The sequence below is a fragment of the Monodelphis domestica genome, chromosome 3 (genome assembly GCF_027887165.1).
Source record: "Monodelphis domestica isolate mMonDom1 chromosome 3, mMonDom1.pri, whole genome shotgun sequence".
Lineage (NCBI taxonomy): Eukaryota > Metazoa > Chordata > Mammalia > Didelphimorphia > Didelphidae > Monodelphis > Monodelphis domestica.
The window spans coordinates 143,230,598-143,255,455 of record NC_077229.1 but is presented as its reverse complement, the minus strand read 5'-3'; the positions used below and the strand labels follow the sequence as shown (position 1 = coordinate 143,255,455).

At 37.5% G+C, this 24,858-nt stretch overlaps 1 protein-coding gene across 7 annotated transcripts in view; it reads right to left on the bottom strand.

The window, feature by feature from the left end:
* Positions 1–1,247: 1,247 nt before the first annotated feature.
* ENPP2 (ectonucleotide pyrophosphatase/phosphodiesterase 2) overlaps positions 1,248–24,858 on the bottom strand; it is a 200,078-nt gene continuing 176,467 nt past the window's right edge. For 4 of the 7 annotated variants that reach the window (XM_056823161.1, XM_056823159.1, XM_056823160.1 and 1 more), the window contains 6 exons: positions 17,748–17,884; positions 15,340–15,475; positions 14,795–14,872; positions 9,530–9,662; positions 7,041–7,197; positions 1,248–1,853 (listed from right to left, as the gene is read on the bottom strand). In XM_056823161.1, the coding sequence (XP_056679139.1) occupies positions 1,683–1,853; positions 7,041–7,197; positions 9,530–9,662; positions 14,795–14,872; positions 15,340–15,475; positions 17,748–17,884 (812 nt within the window). In that variant the 3' untranslated portion in view covers positions 1,248–1,682. Of the gene's footprint in view, positions 1,854–7,040; positions 7,198–9,529; positions 9,663–14,794; positions 14,873–15,339; positions 15,476–17,747; positions 17,885–23,213; positions 23,289–24,858 lie in introns of all 7 variants that reach the window. The other 3 variants (XM_056823158.1, XM_056823156.1, XM_056823157.1) reach the window with 1 other exon arrangement.

Genomic DNA, 24,858 nt, shown 5'->3' with positions numbered 1-24,858 from the left:
TGTTCTTACCATTCACCATTATTTCTTCTTGATTGTAAAACCCTTGTGCCTAAAAAGGGGAATGTTCCCTCACAGCTCCTTGATAAGGTACCTATCAATCATTTTTTAATATGTTAAGAAACACCCTAGAGGGCAGCTGGGTGACCCACTGGATTGAGAGCCAGGCCTAGAGATGGGAAGTCCTAGGTTCAAATCTGGCCTCAGACACTTCCCAGCTGTGTGACCCTGGGCAAGTCATTTAACCCCCATTGCCTAGCCCTTACCACTCTTCTGACTTGGAGCCAATACACAGTATTGATTCTAAGATGGAAGGCAAGGGTTAAAAAAAAGAAACATCCAAATGTAGTAAGACCTTCCATGAAATGTATATCTCAGGGTCCTATGCACCCTGGTAAGACAATCCTGAGATGTATAGATATTATATATGGGATGATTCACTGGGGAGACATTGAGTCCCCCAAAGAGAGGGGAGATTATGTGAATTTACTAGAAATGTGTGCCTCTCTTTCCTTTTATAAAGAGTTTTGAAAATCCATTTTGGTCTAAGCCCCATATCTTTGATTGGACATGCATGTGTATATGGCAGGACCCCACAGGCTTCATGGCTCCCTGGCATCCCAGAAGACACATGCCTCTCATGCCACATGACCCCTGGCGTCCAGAAGACTGGCCTCCAATTCAGACTGAGGTCAAGTCTCTCCAACCAGGCAGACCCAGAAAGAGTGACATCAAGGGGTTACATGAGTTAGAAAGAGCACAGGCTCTTTGCTAGCAAATGGAGACATGAGGTAAAATTTACCTCATGCAAATTTAGCATTAGCGAAGCAACAAGTCATGACATTATGTGCTTTTTCTCTCTCCAACTCATTTTCACTATCTAATAAAGAATTACAAATTAATATATTGTCCTCAGAGAATTTTAATCCTAACAAGGGTTTAGCACAGTGCCTGGTACAAAACAAGTGCTTAAAAGTATTGTTTAATTTTTTAAAGATTTTTTAAATAAGTAACATATATTAGGAGAGATCTCTTAAGGTCTTCTATTTCGGTAGATTGCTTTCTAGAAGATTTATATTGAAATTACCCCATGCAGATAACTGTGTTTGGATGGAAGAAACATACAAATGGCCATCTGGACTGCGCCCAAGTGAGGCTCACAAATTAGAATTGACTTTTATGTGTGTATGACCATTTAAAGTATCTGCTAATTTATAACGTGGTTCAAGAGTGAAATCAAAGTCATGTAAAACATTACAAAACTGAATGTGTGATTTATTATATTTAAGATTGGTCTATAAGGCTTAAATATGTCTGTCATCGTTAACAGTAAATGAATGTAACTTTACAAGTTCAGTATTTCGATACAGTACAGGACTATAAATGTAGCAACTGTGCACTAGAAGATTAATATTTCCTCAATGCAAATATCACTCCTGCAGGACCATTCAGAAGCTTCCACTAAAAACTCAAACTGCAGTATCACAAGCTCTACTCAAAATGTAAGCCTATCTAAATTAAGCATTAGAGAAAAACAGTGGTGACACTTGGGCTTAATATGTCAGATTTGGTATAGGAGCAAAATAACTAACTTTTTTAATGTCCTGGTTTCAAATTAATAAATATAAAACAATATAAAAATATACACCAGTTGATAAAGGGCTACACTGAGAAAGATCAGAAAGTTAAATCTCGCTCTCGAATGTATGCAGGTATGTCTTTAGGGACAATATTTCAGGGTAGCTCCGACTGGTCTTTCGGAAGAAGTCCAGACTGGTGAGTTGCTCGATGTCCCTCACACGGGCAGTGTGCATCTTCAAGAGATCTTCAACCCACCGAGATTCCTCTTCTGAGCTCTACAAGAGAAATGCAACTCTGCTTGAGCCATCCATATTCTGAAGTTAGAATTTTCCAAAGGAAATGCTCCTCGATGGTCCTCCACAAATGACCTCTACACGCTTCTGGGCATGAAGCCAATGAACTCCCTCGTTCTCTCTTATGACACATACATATACACATATGCACACACAAGCACTGCCCCCTCTCTCTCTACCACAGTCCTGTCAGAAAGGCCCCACAAATACCAACTTTTAACTGTAAACATTTTCAACAGCAGTTAGTTTGACCAAATAAATGAGACATGTGGTGTGTGGGGGAATTCAACTTAATGAATGCTCAGGACATAAATCAAAATTAGAAAACCCAAATGCCCCTGATGAATTCTGCATTTCCCCCCTCCAGGACTGTTAAATTAGAACAGAACAGATACAATATAAGTAATCTAAAAAGTTCTTTCATTTCACAAGAAGAATTAAGAGGGGCACTGGGCCAACACATGAAAATACGAGGATGTATTCTATGTCTTTCAGAATGGTTGATTCCACATTAATATTTTGATAATATCAAAAACAAAATGAATTCATATATGCATGGGTTCCTCTCAAGAATCACTGAGTTGGAAGTAGCATCTGAAGTCATTTATATTGGAATATCTAATACTTGATTTATCTTGTATATAAATATTTTGAGTATGTTGTCTCTCCTTGAATGTGAATGTGAGCAACTTGAGGGTCAAGAACCATGTTTTGATGTTTTTGCCTTTTATTTTTTTTGGTATGTCCCCAAAATTTAGCACAATGCGTAGCACACAGTGAATGCCTAATAAATATTTATTGATTGAGTGCTTAGGAATTACTGATAAAGAGTAAATGAAATCAAGTCATCTAATCCAACCTATATCTGAACAAACACCCTTTCTACAATATACTCAAGAAATGGTCTCTTGGTTCTTACGAGGAGGAAACCATTGAATCTTAAGGCAACATGTTCCATTTTTCATAGCCTAATTTTTACAAAATTGAGTATGGATCTAAGGTGATTGCTGAATCCATGGAAATTAATAAATTGCCAAGTTAAAAATTGAAGGAAAAAGAAAAGAATCAAGGGCAGAAACTTGGAAGATACCCAAGATTAGTGGGCATGACCTAGGGGAAAACTCTTCAATACAATAATAACTCATATCACTATTACAAGATATGAATCAAACTCACTTTCTTGTCAATTTTATTTGAAAAACAAACACACTAAACACTATTTACATCTAGTGTAAGTATAGCTTGTATTTTGTGGCTATCTGCCTTGGGGTGTGCTCATGGCTTACTACAAATGAGAAGGAATATGTTCATAGAACTCTTATTCCCTGCTCCCTTTTCACACACACACACACATACATGCAAACAATTTTTTGTGGAGACAGATGAAGTAACTGTTGTTCTGGAATAATTAACATGATGCAAATCACAAAAGTATGACACACTAAGTAAAAAGAACTGAATTTCTAGATTAATTGCAGTAAGTCCTCTAAGACTTGGAATATTTTTAGCTCCCATAAAATTCTCCAGTGGTGGGGCTGAACGCTGGGGTTAAATTGTTTTTCTAGTCCATCATCAAATGTAGTAATGATGGTTCACATTAACACTTAAAGATTTACAAAATCTGTTCCTCCCAATAACTTCACAAGGGAACAAGGACATGAAATAACTCACCCATTTTATGGATGGAGAAGTATGGTAGAAAGAGGTTTAGAGAATTGTTATCAATCACACAAGTGGGAAAGCATAGGGCTTCAATCTATTTTGGCCCTTAATAGAGTGTTTTATTCATTAAGTGCTCTGGAAACATTAAGGATTTTTGACCTTCAATCTATTTTGGTCCTTAATATGGTACTTTACTCATTATGGGCTCTGAAAACACTAAGATGCTCAGTGCTAATTATTAATCCACTGTCTCCTCCACTAGAAACTAAAATGCTTATGAGCAGAGTCTATTTTGGTCATTCTTTGTATCCTGAGCATTTAGTTTACCTTTTTTGGTGGACTAAATGACATATTAATGTAAGTGTTCAGTTACTCTTATTTTTGGCCAGATCTCTGATTTCAGCAGACTGGGAAATAGTTGCCAGTGAGGAAGCCCCTTTTCCCCTTTACCAATGAACATTGCTGGACACCTTCTTTATAACTTCTAGTCTTTGCTGTCTTCAGCAGTGGCCCAGGGTCACAAATCCATAGCTATCAGAAGCAGGACTTGAGCTCTGGTCTTCTTAGCTCCAAAGCCAGGGTGTATAATTGCATCTAATCATCATTATTACTATTATTATTATTCCTCTGTTGATTATTTCCTAATTGCCCTGAATAAGGCTCTGTATATAATTGTTCACATGTTGCTTCCTCCATTAGACTGTGAGCTCTTTGAGAGAAGGGACTGTCTTTTGCTCCGCTTTATATACCTAGAACTTAGCACAATGTCTGGCATACAACAGATGTTTAATAAATGCTTATTGTCTGGCTGATTCCCTATAACCAAGAAATACAAATGTTAAAAGGCAGGAACAACCAAGAAGTTAATTCTTAAGAAAATTTCCCAATGGAATTAAGTATTTAATAGGTCCCTGTTTAGATTTAATTATATAATTCATATTTTGTTATTAATAATTCATCTTTTTTGGCAGACAAGATGAATTTTCTAAGCACTACCACTCTCCATCTGCTTCTTCCTCAGCCTCAGCTTTGTAGGATAGTGCTTATTTGCATGGCTCCTATTTAAAGCACATTCTCTGGAGAACTTGGCCCTCAATGTACTGCTTGAGAAGGTTTGGTCAGAAATAGTCAAAGAAAGCCATGAATTCTCTTCTGTTTTAGCTGCTTCACAATTACTGAGGTTTGGCACAAGTTTTCCTGTCAGAAGGGATTCAGATGTCCCAAAGTGGACAATCAACATCATTACTAATTAGAAAAATTAGAAAATAGAAGTAAAACCAGAGAGACAATGGCCTTTTGTAGAACAGGATCTCTCTCTCTCTCTCTCTCTCTCTCTCTCACTCACTCACACACACACACACACACACACACACACACAGTGAAGTTCCTAGATTATTATAGAAGAAAACCCACAAAAGCTTCTTAAAAGCTGGCCAATAGCTCAAAAGAGATGAAATCCTACAATTCCCAGGGCTTAAAACTTCAAATACTCATATTTTTTCCTCCTCAGTGGCTTTATTGAACTCTGAACTGAAGCCTGGGAATTTGAATTTCTCGGAAAGCTTCAGCCCACACAGACCTGGATTGGGAATGTGGGCTCATGGTGCCAATGCTAAATATGTAGCATGAGGCTGTTGATTCAGGAAGCTGGTCTTGGGAAGTGCCAGGCCAAAAAGCATAAATATGCAGAATATTTTTGCAGTCTGGGGAAATTAAGGGCTCACCCTATCCCTGCTCCTATCTTCCTTCTAGTCTTGAAGTTCATGGGGAAAGACAAATCTAAATATAGTTCTCCTAGGAAGGTTACATCAGGTGCTCAAGGCAATGGCGCCATTTTCAAAAAAGAATGTCTCAAGCTAGCCTAGATTCCCCTTAGATTCCCCTTCCCCTTTAAAGGTCCTCTCAGCTGGGAGAGTTTCTCCATCCAGGCCTTGGATATGCATTTTCACCAGTGTTCATTTTTGTAAATGTAAACATCTGAAGGAAGGTAAAAAGGCATTTCCTGACTCATTCAACTGCCATTTGAGATCATGGCAGTTCAGGACAAATCTAATTCATTTTCTCAAGATGTTTTTCTAGTTTCACATTTTTTTTTTCCTCTTTAGAAGAGTTGAGAGATGACAGGTCAGCTTCATTTCGATGGTTTTCCTTTGAGTTCTCTAACCTAAGCTCTGGGTTCAGAATAGCTATTCAGCTGATCCTGGAAGCTTTACAACTGAAGACCAGCTTCCTACCTTGACTAAGGCTGCAAGTTCATGAAAGTGTTTACTGAGTCTGGTTCTTGGATATACAATGCACAACTTGGGAAAACTTAAATATGTTTGTCCTTCCCCATAAATCTCAAAATTGTAGGATGATGATAGGAACAGGGGGAGGGGAGAGCACTTAGCTTCCCCAGACAGTGAGTTTTCCCAAGTTGTGCATTGTATATCCAAGAACCATACTCAGTAAACACTTTCATGAAACAAGCACAATCTAAGAATTTGCTGACTGCTTTTTCTACTGTGGACATTAGCTGTAATTCAGTCAAGATTCCCTAATTTAGGGAGCTATTGTGGCATAGTGGATAGAATGTTGGACTTGGCATTAGGAAGATTGAGGTTCTAATACTGCATTAGAAAATACTTATATGATCATAGACAAATAACTTAATTTCATTGAGCCTTAGTCTCTTTATCTGCAAAGTGGGAATAAGAACCTGCATTGTGTGATCAATTGAGATACAATGTATAAAATGATCCCCAAATTTCAAAGCACTAAAGAAATGATACTGACACCACCACCATCACCATCATGATCAAAAGCATTAACACTATCTGGAGAGGCAAACCCTAAAAGATTGGACTGGGATCCGAAAGATCTGGACTGAAGCTTGCCACTAGTTAGTTCTGGGACTCTGGGGTCAGCCAGTCAACAGTAATTTATTAAATGTTTACTATAAGACAGGCACTTCTAAGTGCCAAGCATAAAATAGGAAAGGAAGAGGCAAAAACAGATCCTGTCCTCAAAGAGCTCCCAGTTTAATGGAGACCATGCAAAAATAAGTAGGTACTTAAGAGATCTATACAGAGTACATGGAAGAACGCCTCCATTTCCTCTCCTGCTGATGTTCACTCATTTTTCAGTTGTGTTCAACTCTGCAATCCCATTTGGGTTTTTCTTGGCAAAGACACTGGAATGGCTTTGCCCTCTCCCTCTTCAGCTCATGATGAGGAAACTGAGGCAAACAGAATTAAGTGACTTGCTCATACAACTAGAAAGTTTCTGGGGCCAGATTTGAACTCAGGGAAAATGAGCCTTTCTGACTTCAAGCCTTGCACCCTATCCACTATAGATAATATTCATATAACTTGGCTCACAGGGATGATTAAAAGAGGTAGCATAGGCAAAAACCATCTGAAAATTATTAAAAGCTATATAATCTTTCCAGGCTGTTTAAGTTGCCTCTTGCAAAGTCATGAGGTGCTGTTTATGTTGGTCAAAGGTCCAGCATCCCTTTGTACTCACATTGCAGCTCTCCTCATTGTCTGGCCGGTGAGGAAGGATGAAAGAAAAGACTGAGAGGGGGCCGTCACACTTGTCAGCAGGTTGCGTGAAATCAAGGCAACTCGTAATGATGCTGTAGTAATGAGTGGGGATTGGAATGGAGCTTCCTTCAACATGTCTGGCAGAAGAAAAAAAATGTTAATGTAATATAATCTTCCTTCTCTAACAATAACCAGATTAACTCCCACACATGGTAAGATCATTTCTCATTTGCAGGCAAGAGGGTTAGTTAAAATACACAGAGCTCAACCTGATTGTCCCTCATGCCTAGAACTCTGTATCTCCTCATCTCCATCTTCTAGATTCAACTCTCAGCTAAAGTCCTGCCTTCTACAAGAAGTTTTTCCCAATTCCCCTTAATACTAGTACCTTGCCTCTGCTGATTATCTCCAATTTATTTGATCTATAACTTGATTGTACATAAGTCACTTGCATATGATCTCCCCTATCAGACTGTACATTCCTTTTGAACAGGGACTGTCATTTGTCTTCTTTCTATCTATAGCACTTGGTACGGTGTCTACACATTGTAAGTGCTTAATAAATGTTAGCTGACCAGATGATTGACTGATTTAAGACTTTCCACCATTTGGCAGTAATCTGTCTCTCTAGCCTTATTTCCCATGACCTCCACTCCTGCCCCATACTTTACATTCTCGACAACCAAACAATAATCTGTTCTCCAAACTCACCATTCCATTTCCTTACTCTGTATGCTTGTCAAAGCTGTTCCCTATAATTAGGATGCACCCCTTCCTCATCTCCACCTCCTAGAACCCTTATCATCTTTGAAGGTTTTGCTCAGGAACCACCTCTTCCAAGTAGTCTTCTCTGATCCCTCAAGCTATGGTTCTGAAGCCAAGAGCGCTTGAATAAATTCACCCAAGGTTCACATAGCTAACAAATAGCTGTGTGAGAACTTGGAATCAAGGTCCTCTGACTCCAAATCCAGTGCTCCTTCCATAACACCACCCTGTCATCATTTTAATTTTAGCTCAAAATCTAATATCAGTAGAATTCTGGAACTTCAAAGTTGGGAGGGACTCTGCTCCAAAATATACTTTAATGACAGGTCACCATCTTTTGCTAAGGCTTCATATTAGTGGAAAACTACTACCTCTCCCAAGGCTTTCCATTTCATTTTTAGGCACATCTGTTAGGTGAGTTTTTCCATAGATCCAGTCTTACATGAGGCTTCTTTTGTATAAATTCAATCAACCCATTCCTCTAAGTCCTACTCTTTGGGCCAAGCTTGTGCTTCAGCAGTTACTCTCACAGCTCTGGATGATTCTTCTACCAAAGCAAACTATAACCCTGACCTGCTTTCTCATACTGAAAAATTCTTGTCTCTAACTCATCTTCAGTCTTCCATAAAAGGCAGGCCAGGTCCAAACATTGAAGTCTTTCCTTCTCTGGGCTATTAGTATTCCATTTCTATTTGAACATTACTCAAGCTCTTTGAGTACCCAACTAGGCTGTATTAACAATGGAATACAGCATCATTCTCTGTGCCTTTGTTCATATTATTCCCTACCACCTGGGATACCTGTCCTGATGATCTTTGCCTATTGACATCTCATCTTGCCACCTATCCTTCAAAAACCCAGTCCCCTGTTACCTTTTCTATGGAGCTTCCCTCCTCAATCCTCTAGCTGATCTACTCTAATCTCTCTGATCTACTCTAATACCACTTATTAATTATAACTAGTATAATTAATCTATTACTAATAACATATCACATGTATTTATATTTTAATTTGTATCACATTTGCTTCTGTTTGTATCTAATTTCTCCTACTAGATCATCAACTTCTTCACAGCAGGATTTTGTCACATTTCTCTAGAACCAGGTCCACTATACTACAAATAGCAGATCTTTAGATTTTTTTTCTAAAAAAAAAAAACAACTCTTACCTTCTCCCTTAGTATCAATTCTAAGACAAAAGAACAGGAAGATCTAAGCAACTGGGGTTAAGTGACTTGCCCAGGGTCACACAGCTGGGAAATATCTGAGGCTATATTTGAACCCAGATTCCCCTTCAGTCCAGGCCTGGCCCTCTATCCACTCTGCTATTTAGCTGCTCTTTCTTTATATGCTTATTGAATCAATTTGAGTCAAAGGAACTTCAAAGCCAGAGAAAAAATGAAGAGAAATCCAGAGGGAAAGATTTCAAAAGTATAGTTTCTTTTTATTGCCAAAATTTGAGATGCAACCTTTAATAAATGTATACAGAAATTTCATGTAAATAAAATTAAATAAGTAAATGTAAATCAATTCTAATAATTGAGTCTATATATGATCATTAATTAATTTAGGTAACTAAATGTAAATTAATTCAAATAATTATTAAGATTAGCCAAATGATTACAACCATTTGATTTATTAATACATTTGAAGTGCACATTAAATTTAAATAAATAAAATTTTAAAAAGAAAATTTGAGTCTTACTGTTTGATTTTGTCTTGTGTATCATGTAAACCATCATAGTCATAGTCAAAGATGGGTCCACTGATGACATTGACTCCATTCCTCTCAGTTGCATATCTTTTCACCAAAATCCTTTGGAAGTAATTCCAGATTCCTGTACAAAGACACAATCCTGAGTGAGCAAAATATTTTGACTTTAAATGAATGATGGGGAATATACTTTACTAAGCCAAAGACCACTGACTTAAAATTATAGTATAAATTCATCTTCCTTTACCATCTTTGAATTTGCCATATCTGGAATTCATTTCCTCTCATTCAAATAAGAGCTCAGGCAACTTCTACATGAGATTTTTTCCTGACTTCCTATTCAGTTATTCATTTTCTCCATCTTCTTGGTGACCCAATGGTTAGAGAAATAAGTCACTGAGCTATGGGGGAGCAGATAACCTGGTCTTTACTCTCCATTATCCTTATGAACTATACAGAGGAAGCAAGTCCTATGGGAAGAGGCTTACCTCCTTCTCAACCTCATTTATTTACTTCTGACAGAAGTCAAAACCACAGGGTGGAGCTCTGAGAACAGAGGACTGGTAGCACTCACTGGAGGAAGAGCTTTATATTAATTGTTTATGGACTACTAATCCCATTTTTTAAATGTATTTTCTGTGGGGTGCAATGTATAATGGTTGTCCTGGATCCTATATGCACAGTAAATCTGAGTGCTTGTATAGGATGGTCTAGGAATTCTTTTTTGCCCAATTATGTAGAGACCAAGACATGAGTTATATTTCAAATTTTAGAGGAAACTCTGAGAAGTAAGGGAGGTTGCCCAAAATAAGTCAAAGAAATAGGATTTTTCTGGGACTAGCAAGATTGAAGCCAAGATATATAAGCTTGGGATAATGAGCCCCAGATTATATATGCTTTGTGTTTCTTTATCTGTGTATATTCCATTTTGCATTAAAAAGGTCAGGGACTACAAAACTTTTATTTTTTTTTAACCATTACGTCCCCAGTGCCCATGCATAATAAATGGAATTAGATTTAGAGATCCTGAAATTTTATCAATATTCCTATTTTTGTACCAATGTTTCTACAAAGGGAGGAAAAAATCAACTACATTATTTTGACTCCAGGTCATGAGAGAAATAGCAACAACCTTTTTGGTCTCATCACATTAGGAGGAATTCATGAGATGATAATAATATAGTGCATAAAGCACTATGAGGTCAGCAACTAGTGTTTGCCAAATATCAACTATATGAGACACACAAATCTCAAATAGTATAGATGCAAAGGGGAAGTCAAAACCTTCAAAGAGTTTATAACATATAGTTTTCTTATCTTATTCTAATAGCAAAATATAAATATTTTATTATTTCATAGATGATAAAACTAATAGTTAAGTGTCATGGCTAAGATTTCACAGCTAGTGAGGGTCAGTCTTAACTCAAACCCATGTCTTTTAACTCCAAATCTAATACTGTTACTAATTTCCTTATTTCCAATCCAGTAAATGTTGATTAAATGTCTACTACGACAACAATAATAGCATTTATATAACATTTTCAAGTTTCCAAAGATATTCCCAAATCTTATTAATTTGACCCCTAGGAAGTAGGTATTATGATTATACCCATCTTATAGATGAGGAAATTGAGACTGAGAGGAAATGATTTGGCTAATGTCACACAGTTAGTAAGTGCCTGAGGCAGAATTTAAACTCATGTCTGCCTTACCTTTAACACTCTACCCACTGTGCCACCTACTTAATATGAGATGGCAAGGAACAAGTGGATAGAAAGCTGATCTCAGAGCTCCCCCAGATATACCTTATATCTGGCACATATCGGTTGTATAAGACTTCCATCTCAAGGACCTTACCTACCTACTATTACTATTCTATTGCTTTACTTTTATTCAAAGAAATTAATTTTAAGGATACACATAGAAATATATACATATATTGGAGAACTTCCTTGGGAAAATATCTTAGTTAATATTTTATTGTACTAGGCTGTGGGGTAAATATGGACTCTTCTCTCCCCTATGGTACTTAGCATGGTATTATGCCCACAGGTGACTCAAATATTTTCTAAATGAATGATTGCTTTTTAATAACACCCAGTGCTGTGCTCAGTGAAGCTTCAGACATGGGTGGATTGCTTCCAACTGTTGCCTGGCAGCTAGGTAGTACAATCAATAGAGTGGTGGGCTCAAAGTCAAAAAGACTAGAGTTCAATTCTAGATACTGTGTGACCCTGAGCAAGTCACTTAACCTCTTCTTTCCTCAGTTTCCTCAAATTCAAAATAGGGATAATAGCACCTACCTTCCAAAGTTATTATGGGGATCAAATGAGACAACTTTTTCATAGCACTTAGCATAGTGTCTTGCCTACAGCAGGCACATTATGTTTATGGATTGATTGGCAGGCCCACAGTAGACAATTTAAGTGTTTGTTCCTTTATCCTGCCATTATTATTCAGAAAGATGGCAATAAAGACAAGCCCTCCAAGTAAACAACAGAGTGCTGGCTCTGTGAGTACTGATGAGACTAGACTGCTCTGCATGCCCAATTGCACTCACAAACTTCTACCTCCCAGTTATATGGTCAAGGACATCATTCCGAATGGGATGCAATTAACCAGCAACAGAAAGTAGCATGGATGTAAATGGTAACACTGTACCCATACTTGTCACAGCTCCAACTGTGATATGTTACTGATTTTAAAACAAAAGTCACTCAATAAATGTCCAAGTGGTACCTGAGAGGGTCCAAGGATACTGAGCACATAATTTTGCTCAAGGATTATTCACAACATATTTATCAAAATTTATACTGTATTTACCACAAAGCTGAATGCCCATGGATCTCCTTTTTTCCTAACAAAGCACTAACAAAAACTTGGGGATTTTTTTTCATTGGGGGAGCGGGGTTTGGAGAGACAGAATCATAAAAAGAAGTTTAAATTGTTGATTTAAAAAATAAGGAAAGAGGAGAAAAACATTTATTTAATAATGACAACATACTATAATTCTCCCATCAAAAGAAGGTCAAAAAAGAGAAAAAGGAAGAAGGGGAGAAAAAAAGGCAGAAGTATACACCAAGAAGGGGGGAATCAACAGGTTCTAAAGTACATAACTATGGTTCATACTCTCCTATTCAATGGTTATCAGCTTATTATCTCACACTCACAGTCCTTTGAAAACCCAATTAGCTAGTTAACCACTGTTCAGGCCTCTCCATCTGCTCTTTATACCTTCAAAGACTCTACTTCAAATGCATTAAACACAGCAGCCCACCAAAGGAGAAAATATTCTCTGAGTTATAACAGCAGTAACCAGAAAATCATCCCCCTGGAGACCAGAGGAAATCAGCCTAAGGTCAGATTTCCTACCTACTTTCTATCATTTGTGAGAATGTGGTCCTCATGGAAAGAAAAAGAAGATGGGCAGAGGAAGACCAAATGCTAATCTAAGCAGAAGGCACTAAATGGGGGAGGGAAGAAAACCAACACAATGAGAACACTCAAAAGGCCAAAGACCACAGCAATGTGGCATGTGAACAGACCATCCTGCTGCTGTGGGAGGACACAGTGAGTCCTCTGTCCAAGGCCTGTTGCAATGCCAACATCAGGATGGTACTGTGTGTTTCCTTTATTACCGCTTAGACAAAAATGTGTCAGTAAGGAACAAAGGCCTCTAGCAAACTCTGACTTGAGGAAATTAAATGAAGCCACATTCCAAAATAACATTTGCAAGAATATATTGACATAGGATTCTGAAATGCTCAGACTAGACTCGAGAATGAACAAGAAATCTAGCCTTTTTAAATATTAATATATAGACATATGTGTGTATATGCATTATATATGTATACATACACATGTGTGTATAACCTTGCCTTATACATGTATAGAAATATCTTGAATTTTCTATACATGAAACTCTTCTGCTTTTTAATTAAGTTATTTAGGAGACAGTAGAAGGGCATGAGTGCAGGAGTCAGAGGACTTGGGTTCAAATCCTACCTCTGACACTGATTATCTGTACAATCATTTCAGGCAAGTTATTTAATTTTTCTCAGTCTCGATTTTCCTCATTCATAAAATGAGGTGAGTAGCTGTATGGCCTGTAAGATCCCTTTAGCTCTAAGTCTATCTATAATCCAGACTATGTTTTTTGTTTCAAAATTAAGTAACCACACTACAATTTCTTCTGAAGAATATCATTCTTCCAGTGTCAGGGTGGCCAAGGCTTTTCTCTTTGCCAAAATGGGACTCAGTTTCTCATCTCTAACATGAAGGTGATGGTCCATGATGAAATCTAACATCTTTCCAGCTCTAGGTCTATGTATGATTTTATGTCACTTTCTAAATATTTTTCACATTACTCTCTTTTATATATAATTGTATTCAAGTCAAATTAACATATTCTGGAAATACATGCTGAATGCTACAGAGCTTATTCAGTCAATCAGTCCTTCCAACTAGAATGCCCTCCTCCTCCTCCTCCTCCTCCTCATCATCATCCTCACTGCCTATTAAAAATCTCCCCATCTTAGCTCAAATGCTACTTACCCTTACAAAGTCTTTTCCAAGGTCTGAAATGAATTGTAAAATTCTCCCTCATCTAAGCTCCATAAATATTTTGTTTGTGTCCCTCTTAGGGCATTTAACTCTAATAGAAAGCACAACTTGATCCTAATTCCTTTATCCCAGTCACTAAATTGTAAAGCCACTGAAATCTGACACTGTTCTAGCCACCTCAAGCTCACCCCAGGACATTAGCACAGTGCCTTCGCATCACAGGGACTCAATAAATATTTGTTAAATGAATCAATTAACAAATGGATGTGGCACAGTCAGGGAACAGAGTGTTCTATTTCATAATGGAACTGTATCCTACATGGATCACCAATTTTGAAATTATCAGTAAACAATCACACCTATGCCACTAAAACATCACTGAAAGTAAATTAATCACCCTTTGGAGATTCAGAAGACAGTTTATGAGTCTATGGTATTTTAGACCGCACTCTGAAAACAATGTTTAGTAAATGCTTGATGGATTTGTTCTTTTGTAAAATTGTTATTTACCTACTTTGTTAAATTGTAATGAAAATTGAGTGAGATAAGAAGATAATTTTGAGCAATTTTGTAATCTATAAAGCGCTATATAAATGCGCTTTTCCAATATTATCTAAATTCACAGGTAGGTAAAAAGGCAAATAATAATTGCTTGAGTTTATCTTCACGGCTGCTTAGGCTAAATGTACTTACTTTGGAAGGCAGGATACATTGGAATCATGTTAGTGACAAGGAAAGCATCATATTTAGATTCTGCAGAAGAGCTCAGATCTAAAAATCATGAATGGAAACAATGTAGCATTAATGACTTAGGCATCACCAATATGAATTGGGTCAGATTCTCCAACAGGTAATCACATTTCTCCATCTCACCCACAGAGATATCACAAAGTACTTTGTCAAGAGTGCTGCAAATCCCTCATGCCCATGGCATTCCCTCTTTTGCCAGCCTGGATTTGGAATCTGAAGAGCTATTTACTACCTGGGTAACCTAAGTAAGCCACTTGACCACTTTGGGATTCAGTTTCCTCATCATTCCCATGAGGAAGTTGGACTAGCGGATCTCTAAAGTCCCTTCTAGCTCAAAAGGCTCTGACTCTAAACTGGATCCTATTTTGGGGGATCCATAATTACACCTAATCAGCAGCCTGTTAGACTTGACAGAATGAAAACCCAGCACCTAGCAATCATGCATCATCTGGTCACCTGATGACCAACACAGGTACCAAACAACTTACAGGGAGGAAAGAGGAATCCGTAGGAGATCTGTTTATCATTTTTGTAAGCCAAACAGTTCTGACTGTAACTTGGAGAAACACGAACATCTGGTCGTACACAATTGATCAAATGCTCAGGAATGCTAGAGACCTCAGCCTGCATGAAAGGTAAATGAACATCATGATGCCAAGTCAAGAAGGACACTGAAATCAGCATGAAAAGGAGGCTAGGTTTGGCTCAGTGCAGAGCCAAAGAAAAGAAAGGAGGGAGAAGAGCTTTTACCTTAGCTTACCTGGTTTCCTAAAAAGAACATGATTCTGACAATTGTAACATATATACTACATATATATATGCATATGTACATATGGTACATATGCACCACAGGAGAACTTAAAAGCTGTTGTTTTTTTTTTTAATAAAACCCTTACCTTCTGTCTTGAAATCAATACTATGTATTGCTTCCAAGGTAGAAGAGTGATAAGGGCTAGGCACTGGAGGGTTAAGTGAGTTGCCTAGGGTCACACAGCTGGGAAGTGTCTGAGGCCAGATTTGAACCCAGGACCTCCCATCTCTAGACCTGACTCTCAATCTACCAAGCTACCCAGCTGTCCCCAAAGGCTAAGTTTCTAACAGTGGTCTTTTTGGGTCATCTCAAGAATAAACAACTGATCCTAACTAAAATGACTCTTAGTATCCTTGGGTCTTAGTTTCCTCATATGTTAAAAAGGGAGTGGGGGAGGCAGGTTGGGCAGGATATCAAGGTGGATAGAGTGCTGAACTTAAGTGTCAGAAATACCTGGTTTCAAGCACTTCAAACCTCAGACACTTACTTGGCTATGTAATCCTGAGCTAATCCCTTAAACTCTCTAAGACTCAGTTTTTGTTATCTTAAAATAGGAATAATAACACCTATTTCATACTGTTGTTGAAAGGACCAAATGATACACTTTGCAAAAATTAAAACACAATATAAATACCAACTATTATTAGATGGCAATTTAAAAAATTTTATCTTATTTTATTCCCCCCCTCAATTACATATAAAGTTAGCTATTATTACTATCATTAATTATTATTATAGATCTGGAGCTGGAAAGGACTTCAGAATTATCCAAACACTCATTTTACAAATAAAGCAACTGAGACCTAGGGTAACTAAGTGTTTTACTCAAAGTCATAAAGTCAAACATCAGAGGTACAAAATTCAAATCAAGACCCTCTGACTTCAGTCAGTGATCTTTCAATTCTAAATCTTGTGAATGAAGGCAACCAATACACTCTAGGAGGTAAATAACTAGTTCTAGAATTAGAGGACATGGTTTCACATCTCACCTTTGATACATATTATCTGTGTTACTTCTTCCTGATCCTCTGTTTCTCCATTTGTAAAATTGGACCAGATCATCTCTAAGGTCTTTCTAGCCCTATATTTATGCTCCTATTCTCCTCTCTGGTCCTCTGGAAACTTCTCTACACATTTAAGACAGTGATGTTTGCACTGTCTATTTCATGGGGTTGTTGTAAGGTTTGGAGGAGATAATGCATGTGGAAACTTCAAAATAACATCAATATTCTACCCTTAGCAGGTGTCCATTCTCTTTCTTTGATCTCTAGAGATGCTCTACTAGATATCACCTGGCTAAGGATGGTTTAGAGGACACTCATCTAAGAGTGATTAAGATTAGTGGGAATATCCTTTCCAAATTCTATGATCCTAAGATGTCTACTCTTCTTTCAAAAAAAAAAAACAACACACTGATTAAGGCTTTTAAAAACGTAATCTAAAGAAAAACCTTCAGATTTTTTCTTTCCTTCACAGAACCTAAGTTCCTCCTAGGCAGCAAGTTAAGAATTTCAATCTATTTAACAGTTGCCTAAGAGTCTGAATAAGTCACTTTACCTTTCTCCAAAAACTGAAACTATACTCAGGCATTATGGAGATTTGCCCCACTTAAGAGATGCTCAGAGCCCATCTGGGAGCCTGCCCCTCATCATCAGGTAATTTGCATTTTGATATACTCCTTAACAATTTCAGGAATAAGGGTTGACATTTACATTGCACCTTAAGCTTTTCAAAGCCTGTTTATTGTATACATAATCTCAATTCAGTCTCACTACCCTGTGAGGTAGGTGCTGTTATTATCTCTACAAATGAGAAAAACTAATGTTCAATAAAGAAACAAAATCCTATTAATAGTACAATTGGTCCTGCTATGGCCCTGTTCCCTCTATCCCCAATTTACTTCCAGGAGAAATTTGGAAACTAAGAGAAATGTGGTCATTAAATGAGTTCAGTTTCTGGGATTTTTCTCACTAAGTTAAAGCCTTGGCTAAATATGATTTAAGTAAGCCACAGTATTTATCTTCGTATTACTACAAGGAACATGCTGTAATATAAAATACTGGAAAACCCAATTTTTTCAATGACCTGTTTGGAAACAGTGTAGGATGTCCACAGTGGCATTTGGAGAGTTTCACTATAACCGCTTTCAAAATCATGGTGATACAAGATATTGTATCTAGTCCGATAAAGTACTGCAGGTCGACCATAAAGGAGATGTCTCTCTAGGAAGGGGAAAAAAAAAGAATGGACTTCATTAAAGACAGTTTAGGTTGTACTTATGATATCGAAAAGATATTGGAAGAGAGCCAAGTTGCTCAAAATTTGCTCACTTTAGTAATAATATAGCGCCTTCCCCTTCATTTAATCAAGTTAGTACCTAACCCTCTTTGTGGTTTATCTGATCACTTTGACATAATAGTGTTTTTTCTTTTGAAACAAGATGTTACAATAATATCAAACTTCTTCACTTGCAAAGCTTTTTCACATACATTGTCTTATTTGGCATCTCCAAACAAACCAAAATAATTGTTTTTATAATTTTAACAATTTTTGTTGTTATTTCCCAAAATAACAACACAAAAATGTATTAAAATTGTAGATCTTTTAATTTTTTATTTAAAAGCCAGTATTGGCAGTAGGGGCAGGGAATTTCTATAGCTAGCTACTTCTGGAAGGATAGAGAAGAGATAAATAATAGTCCTATTTAGATGTCACTCTGTTCAGACCCCCATCACTGCCATCTACTGACCTAAGACACTCAGACCACTTCCTCAGTAATTATGGTACCAGAACCACATACATTCTTCCATTCACCCTAACCCCTGATCCTATCCTAAATCCCTTCAATATTCACAATAATGATTCTTCATACACTCTGGACAACTTTAATTTCTGAGATGTCTCCACTCTATAAGGGTAATCATATGTTAAATCCTTACCAATACATTAAATTATTCTATCTCCAGGATTATGAATTTTGAGTTCTCCCTTCCCTGGCCACAATATCCCATCTTTCTGCTTCTCCCCTTCCTGCTCAACCTGCTCAAGGTCTTCATAGTACAATCTGCTTCTCCCAATCTATCTCCTCTAATCTGACCTCACTTTCACCTACTCACACTTCCTTTTCCTGTGTCCTGTAATCTAAGACATAACCTTCCGCCCTCAAAAAAAAAGAGTTCTCTTAACTTTAAAGGGATGGTAAGGAAAGGGAAAGGTTTAGGTTTTGTTTTTCTTTTTTTTTTTAAAGCAGTCTCTCAGTCACGTTTATTAAGTGCTTACTTAAATGCCAAGCCTTGTGCCAAGAGGAAAGAGACAATAGTGAAACAGCACCTACCCTCAAGGAACTTCATTTCTAATGGAGGAGCCAACACATACATGTATGCCTCTTTATCCCCTGATAATAATCCCTAACTCTAGTTTACTTCCAATATATAGTTTTTCTACTATTCTTACCAGACTCGGCAGTTCTAAAGAAATCATCAAGCTAACTGATTCCACTAAACCTCAACTAGGCACTCATGGTTATGCAATAATTCCTTTAATCACCTCTGATAGACTCCCTCTCCTACTTCCTAGTAGTTGTTCCAAACTTTCTTCTTGGTCTTTAAGCCCTGAAACTAACTCCTTCTCCTGATCTATCAGAAAATAACTTTTTTCTCTACTCTGTTGAGGATATTAGAAACATCTACTGGGCATTCCTTTAGCTACACTCCTCCAGACCTCAAAACCTCCTTATGTCCACCCCTCATCCTCTTTAATAATAACTATTATTTATATAACATTTACTATGTGCCAAGCACTATGCTAAGTAATTATCTCTTTTGGTGGTCATAACAACCCTAAGAGAAAGTCAGTGCTACTATATCCCCATTTTTACACATGAAGAAACTGAGGCAAATAGAAGTTAAGTAGTATCTGAGGTCAAATTTGAACTCAGCACTTCATATTTCTAGTCTCAGTGTGTCAACTAGCTACCAGGGGAAAAAAATCTCTAGCCTCAAAGTATAAAATGGCCACCTATCTTATTAAGGCTACTCTAATCCCTCCCATGAACCTTGCTTCATCAATCATTCCTTTTCTTTTCTTCTCATCTACCTCTTAACAAGTGCCTTCCTTTCTGCCATCTTACCGCCATCTCTTTGAATCTCTAGTTTCCTTCAAGACTCACTCAAGTGCCATTTTCTACATTAGTGACATTAAGCCAACATAAAAATTGGGGTCACTAAACCCTCCATAAGGAACCCCGGGGACATGTTGATTTAGAAAACCATATATTAACATTCTCTATTTCATATTATATTTTTAATTTACATTGTTAAATATTTGCCAATTATATTTTATTCTGCTTGGAGCTATGACTGCAATGCAGTCTTCACGAATTGATACTCCTTTTCTATAGGAGCTTTTCCTCATTTCCCCCAGCTTTCCCCCAGTTAGCAGCCTCCTTCCTATGACCAATTTGTGTTCATTTTCTTTATATCACTTATAGACATTTGTATAAATGTTATTATCTCCATTAGAATGTAAACTTCTAAGGGCAAGGATTGCTTTACTTTTATCTTTGTATTCCCTGTGCATAACATGGAGCCTAGCATATATTAAGTAATTAATATCTGTTGAATGGTTGCTTTAAAAAAACTTCTTTATAAAACAATTGCTTGATTACATGGATTGTGGGGATATAGTTGGGGATGTAGATTCTAAAAGAACATCCTAGTGTAAACAACAACATGGAAATGGGATCTGATCAAGGACACAAGTAATAGCCAATGAAATTGCGTGTTGGCTGCAGGAAGAGTGGGTGGAGGGGAAGAAGGGAAATAATGTGATTATTGTAATTAAGGAATTATGTTCTAAATTGACTAAATAAAATGAAAAAAAAAAGCTTCTTTATTGTATCTATTGTCCCAAGTTTTAGCCTATATTTCTGGTCCCTTTCATTTCTAAATTTTTAGAAAGAGTAGCCTCTTGACAAATTTTAAAATATTTGAAAATTAAAATAGCTGTGCCCACCTCCTCCCAACCCTTAATCCTTAAATATTTTCAATCTGGCTTCTGTCACTTTCACAACAATGAAACTATTCTAAAGTCAATCTAGAATGCCAAATCCAATGGTCTTTTTTCAGTCATTCTGCTTGACCTTTCTGAATCAATTTGATGGGTTTTGATTGCCCACACCTTCTGGAAGTGTTCTTCCCTAACACTGTGCTTACTATTCTTACTATTTAATAGTTCCCTTTTGATCTCCATCACTGCCTCTTTCTCCTCTCCTGACATAACCTGGGTCTTCCCAAGCCTTTTTCATTCTCCCCTTGAAGAACTTACCCACTCCCAAGGTTTTCATTATCACCTTTATGAAAATTATTTCAGATTTCTATTTTCATGTTCATCTTCTTTCCAGAACTCCAATCTTGCTTCTCCAACTGCCTTTTGGACATGTTCTTCTGGATGTCCCACCAGTATTTAATTTGTCTCAACATGTCTAAAACTGAAGTCATTCCCAACCCCACTCCTAACCTCAAAAAGTCTATGCCTTCCTCCTTAACTCTTTTTGTGGCTAATATGAATATCTTCCCAGTCAATCAGACTCTAAATAAATAAGTCATCCTTAGTCTTACATCTCCTTTACTTTCCACATTCAACCAGATGCTAAAATCCTACTAATGCCACCTGAACAATTTCTCCCAAATATTCCTCTTCCTCTTACTCAAAAACCCACCAACACATTACCATTTACTTAGATTATTGTAATACTATACTCCTGGCTCTTACTGAGCTCATTATTTACCTTGTCTCATTTTTATTTCATACAGTTAACAAAATAATGTATCAAAGCAAAGATCTAATTGTGGTTCTCCCTGCTCAAAACTTGTACTGGCTCCCTATTACCTGTAAGAAAAACTGAATCCCTTATCTTTTGGTCAGGCTCCTCCAATATTAGTAGAACAGCTCCTATTAACCTACCTTTCCAGCCTACTTTGCCACTCCCTATTCAGTTTAATAACTAGATGATCCCTGAGTGCTTCTTCAGGTCTGGCCTTTGCTCATTCATCTTCTCTTCAAGACTTTCCTCCACCTTTCTGCCTCTTGAATGCTCTCTGGTCCTTCAAGGCTCAGATAAGATCTTAATTTCTCCATGAAGACCTCTCAGCTTCCCCTCTCTGAAGGCAATCTCTCCTTTTTTTGAATTTCTTTCTTGTACTTTATCTGAACCTCTCCTGCACTCTCAGATTCTATCTTATGCCCCATGGATTTAAAATGTAAAAATACTGGGAACAGTACTTTGTAAGTTTTAAGATATAACACATAAGTGCCAGCTAGCATATTTTGTTACCTATCAAATAAAATATGTAAAGCACTTTTCAGGGCTTAAAGAGCTGTAAAAAATAGCTCATTCTTTTCTTGTTATTAGTATTATATCATTTTCTCCCCCTTTTAAAGTACAAGCTCATTAGGGGCAAGCACTGGCCATTCCTCATCTCTGTATCTCAGTCACCTATCCTAAAACCTTACACACACAAAAAGGTGCTTAATGGATACATCTTCCTTTTAAGCTATCCAATTAATTAAATTTGGCCCCAGGAGAGATTCAACAAATGAAGTGATCAAATGAACCAATGATTTAATCAAGTGGAAGGCTCTCTGTTGATCATTATTTGCAAATTGCAATTCAAATATGCATTATTTGAGCATTAAAGAAAGTAGTGATGAGCATTTAAAGTAAGCAGTTTTGTCACATAAAGAAAGGAAATCTCCTCAGGGAGGACATTAAACAAACATGTATAAACAAAATAAGTGTAATTTTTAGAGTATCACTAATTCCCTTGATGAGAGCAGGAAGGGAAGAAAGATGGTTTTAATTTTGATTTTCAAGAACCTTCATCAAGGTAGCAAATGTTGAGTCAGACAAATATGGGGAAACCATTCTCATGGGAAAAACTCTTCTCATAGGAAGAAGCTCAAGATCTTTCTCAATGAATAAAAGTAGAAAAAATCTTAAAATGTCCTCAGACAGTTATCAGAAGTGGCAGGAACCATAATTGATCTATTATGGAAAGGTCAAAAGTTGAGCTATCTGTCCTAGAAAATAAGCCTTGGTAAGCTGAAGGCAAAATATTTTGTGCCCAAGGCTTGCATGATTAAAGGTCTCTCGAATGATAATCAAATTATCCTTATTTCGTTTAGGAAAGCAATTCCTGGCAAACACTTATTTGATTTTTTATACATGTTGTTTTAATTGGAGTGTTACCATTCTATACAAATAACCAAGAAAACCCTTTGGAGTATTCTTTGGAAGGTCCCCCCAAGTAGAACTGTTGATTTGAGGCAAAAGGGCCCACCCTGCTATCACAAGTTTCCCATAGATTTTTGGGGACTCATCTGAGTCATAAGAGGCATAAACCTCATTCCGTGAACTATACTTGGGGGACCATAGTAAGAATTGTAGCCAAAGGTGATATCTTTGGGGATGAAAAACCACCAAATCAGCGCTGTCATACTTGGGGGAAGAGGCGAGCCAACCCAGACCTTCCTTCAAAACTCAAACCAAACCTTTTCTAGGCTCAAAAATTCCATTAACGTTTTCCTTGTTTTCATTTTTGCTGCCTCTGAATTTTCTGGTTTCAGCTGGAAGCAGAAGCATCAAAATTCTATAAGAGGCTATTCTCATTTTATTTGTTCAATTTTAAGTGCTTACCAAACACATTCCTCAGAAATTTGAATACAAACCCAATATTCTGGATCTATTCCACTGGGGAAGCAAAGGATTAGCAGCTGCTTCTCATTGTAACTCCTAATCCTGCTCTCCTCACAGCAGGCATTTAACTGGCAATTTAGAGTGTTTATTGACTGCACCAGTTGAGACTCTCTTGCCCCCATCTCCATCTCATTTCTGGCTATTCCTAAGTGTCAACCTTCTTTCACTTCAAGCCAGGGAAATCTCATGGCTTTCCCAAGTTCATTAATGGTTTGTTCCAACCTCTATGTCTTTATGTTACTCCCTACTACCCAATGGATCACTTGCCCCACCCCATCCTCTTCATCATGAAGCTCCCCCCTTTCACAATCCTGCTCAAGATTCTCCTCCCTTAGGCAGCCTCCCCAGATTAACTCCACCTTTCTCTGCTCATTTCTGCTTATTTTAAGGTTTAACTTTTTTTTCAAGTAATATTTGTTTAGCAAGTATTTGTTTGAGCACCTGTAAATGCAAGGCATTGTGCTAGTCTGTGGGAAATACTCATGACCTGGACCCTGCTCTCCTGAAGTTTACTATCTAGTAAATTGTGTACTCAAGACACTCTTCGAAGGCAAAGCCTCAGACTCCTATTTTATGGTGTTTTGTATCTGTCTGTGGAGTATTCAGGACATGGGGCAGGAGTTGGGGGGAGGAAGAGACACAAAAACTTGGTCCGTCCTATTGAAATTGTGATCTACATTCCATTTCCCACCTACATGCATCCGCACAATCCATCCCCCAGATCTGAGTGGAATTCTTCCTCCTCTCAACCCCTCAAAATCTATATCTTCCATCAAGTACTGTCAACTCCACAAAATTTTCCCTGATCCTCCAAGGTAACAGTAGAGTTGGAAGGAGCTTTAAAAGCCCTTTTAACTAAACCCTTCGTTTTTCAGATGAGGGGAGAGAGGCCCAGAGAGGCTGTGACTTTCCCCCATCATGTTGTTAGCAAATGATAGATGCTGTATTTAAACCTAGGTTTTCTGACTCCAAACCCAATGCTTATTCCACTGTATCAAACTTATACTCTCTCTCTGTCTCTGTCTCTGTCTCTGTGTCTCTGCCTCTGTCTGTCTCTGTCTCTCTCTCATTAGGCTAGAAGCTACCTGAATAGAGATTTCTTCAATTCTTCAATTTTTAACTTAGTATTTCTACCATCTACCACAATGCCTCTCACATTGTAGTACCTTAATGTCTGTTAAATTGAATCCACTCATCAAGGAAGGGCACTAAGTCTCCAACAGGGAAAGACAAAATATTCAGATTCTCAAAGTTTCCACTTTGATACACTTAATCCAAAGGGTCTAGGATAGATCCATCCACCTGAAACCCAACAATTTACTGCACCCACCAGAGGCAATGGCTCATTTCTCCTGATAGAAATCATCTCAGCTGGAGTCAAAGCTTAGATAGGAAGATTTGGATTGAAACAGAAGCAAGGTTCAGAATTTTCAGAATCTC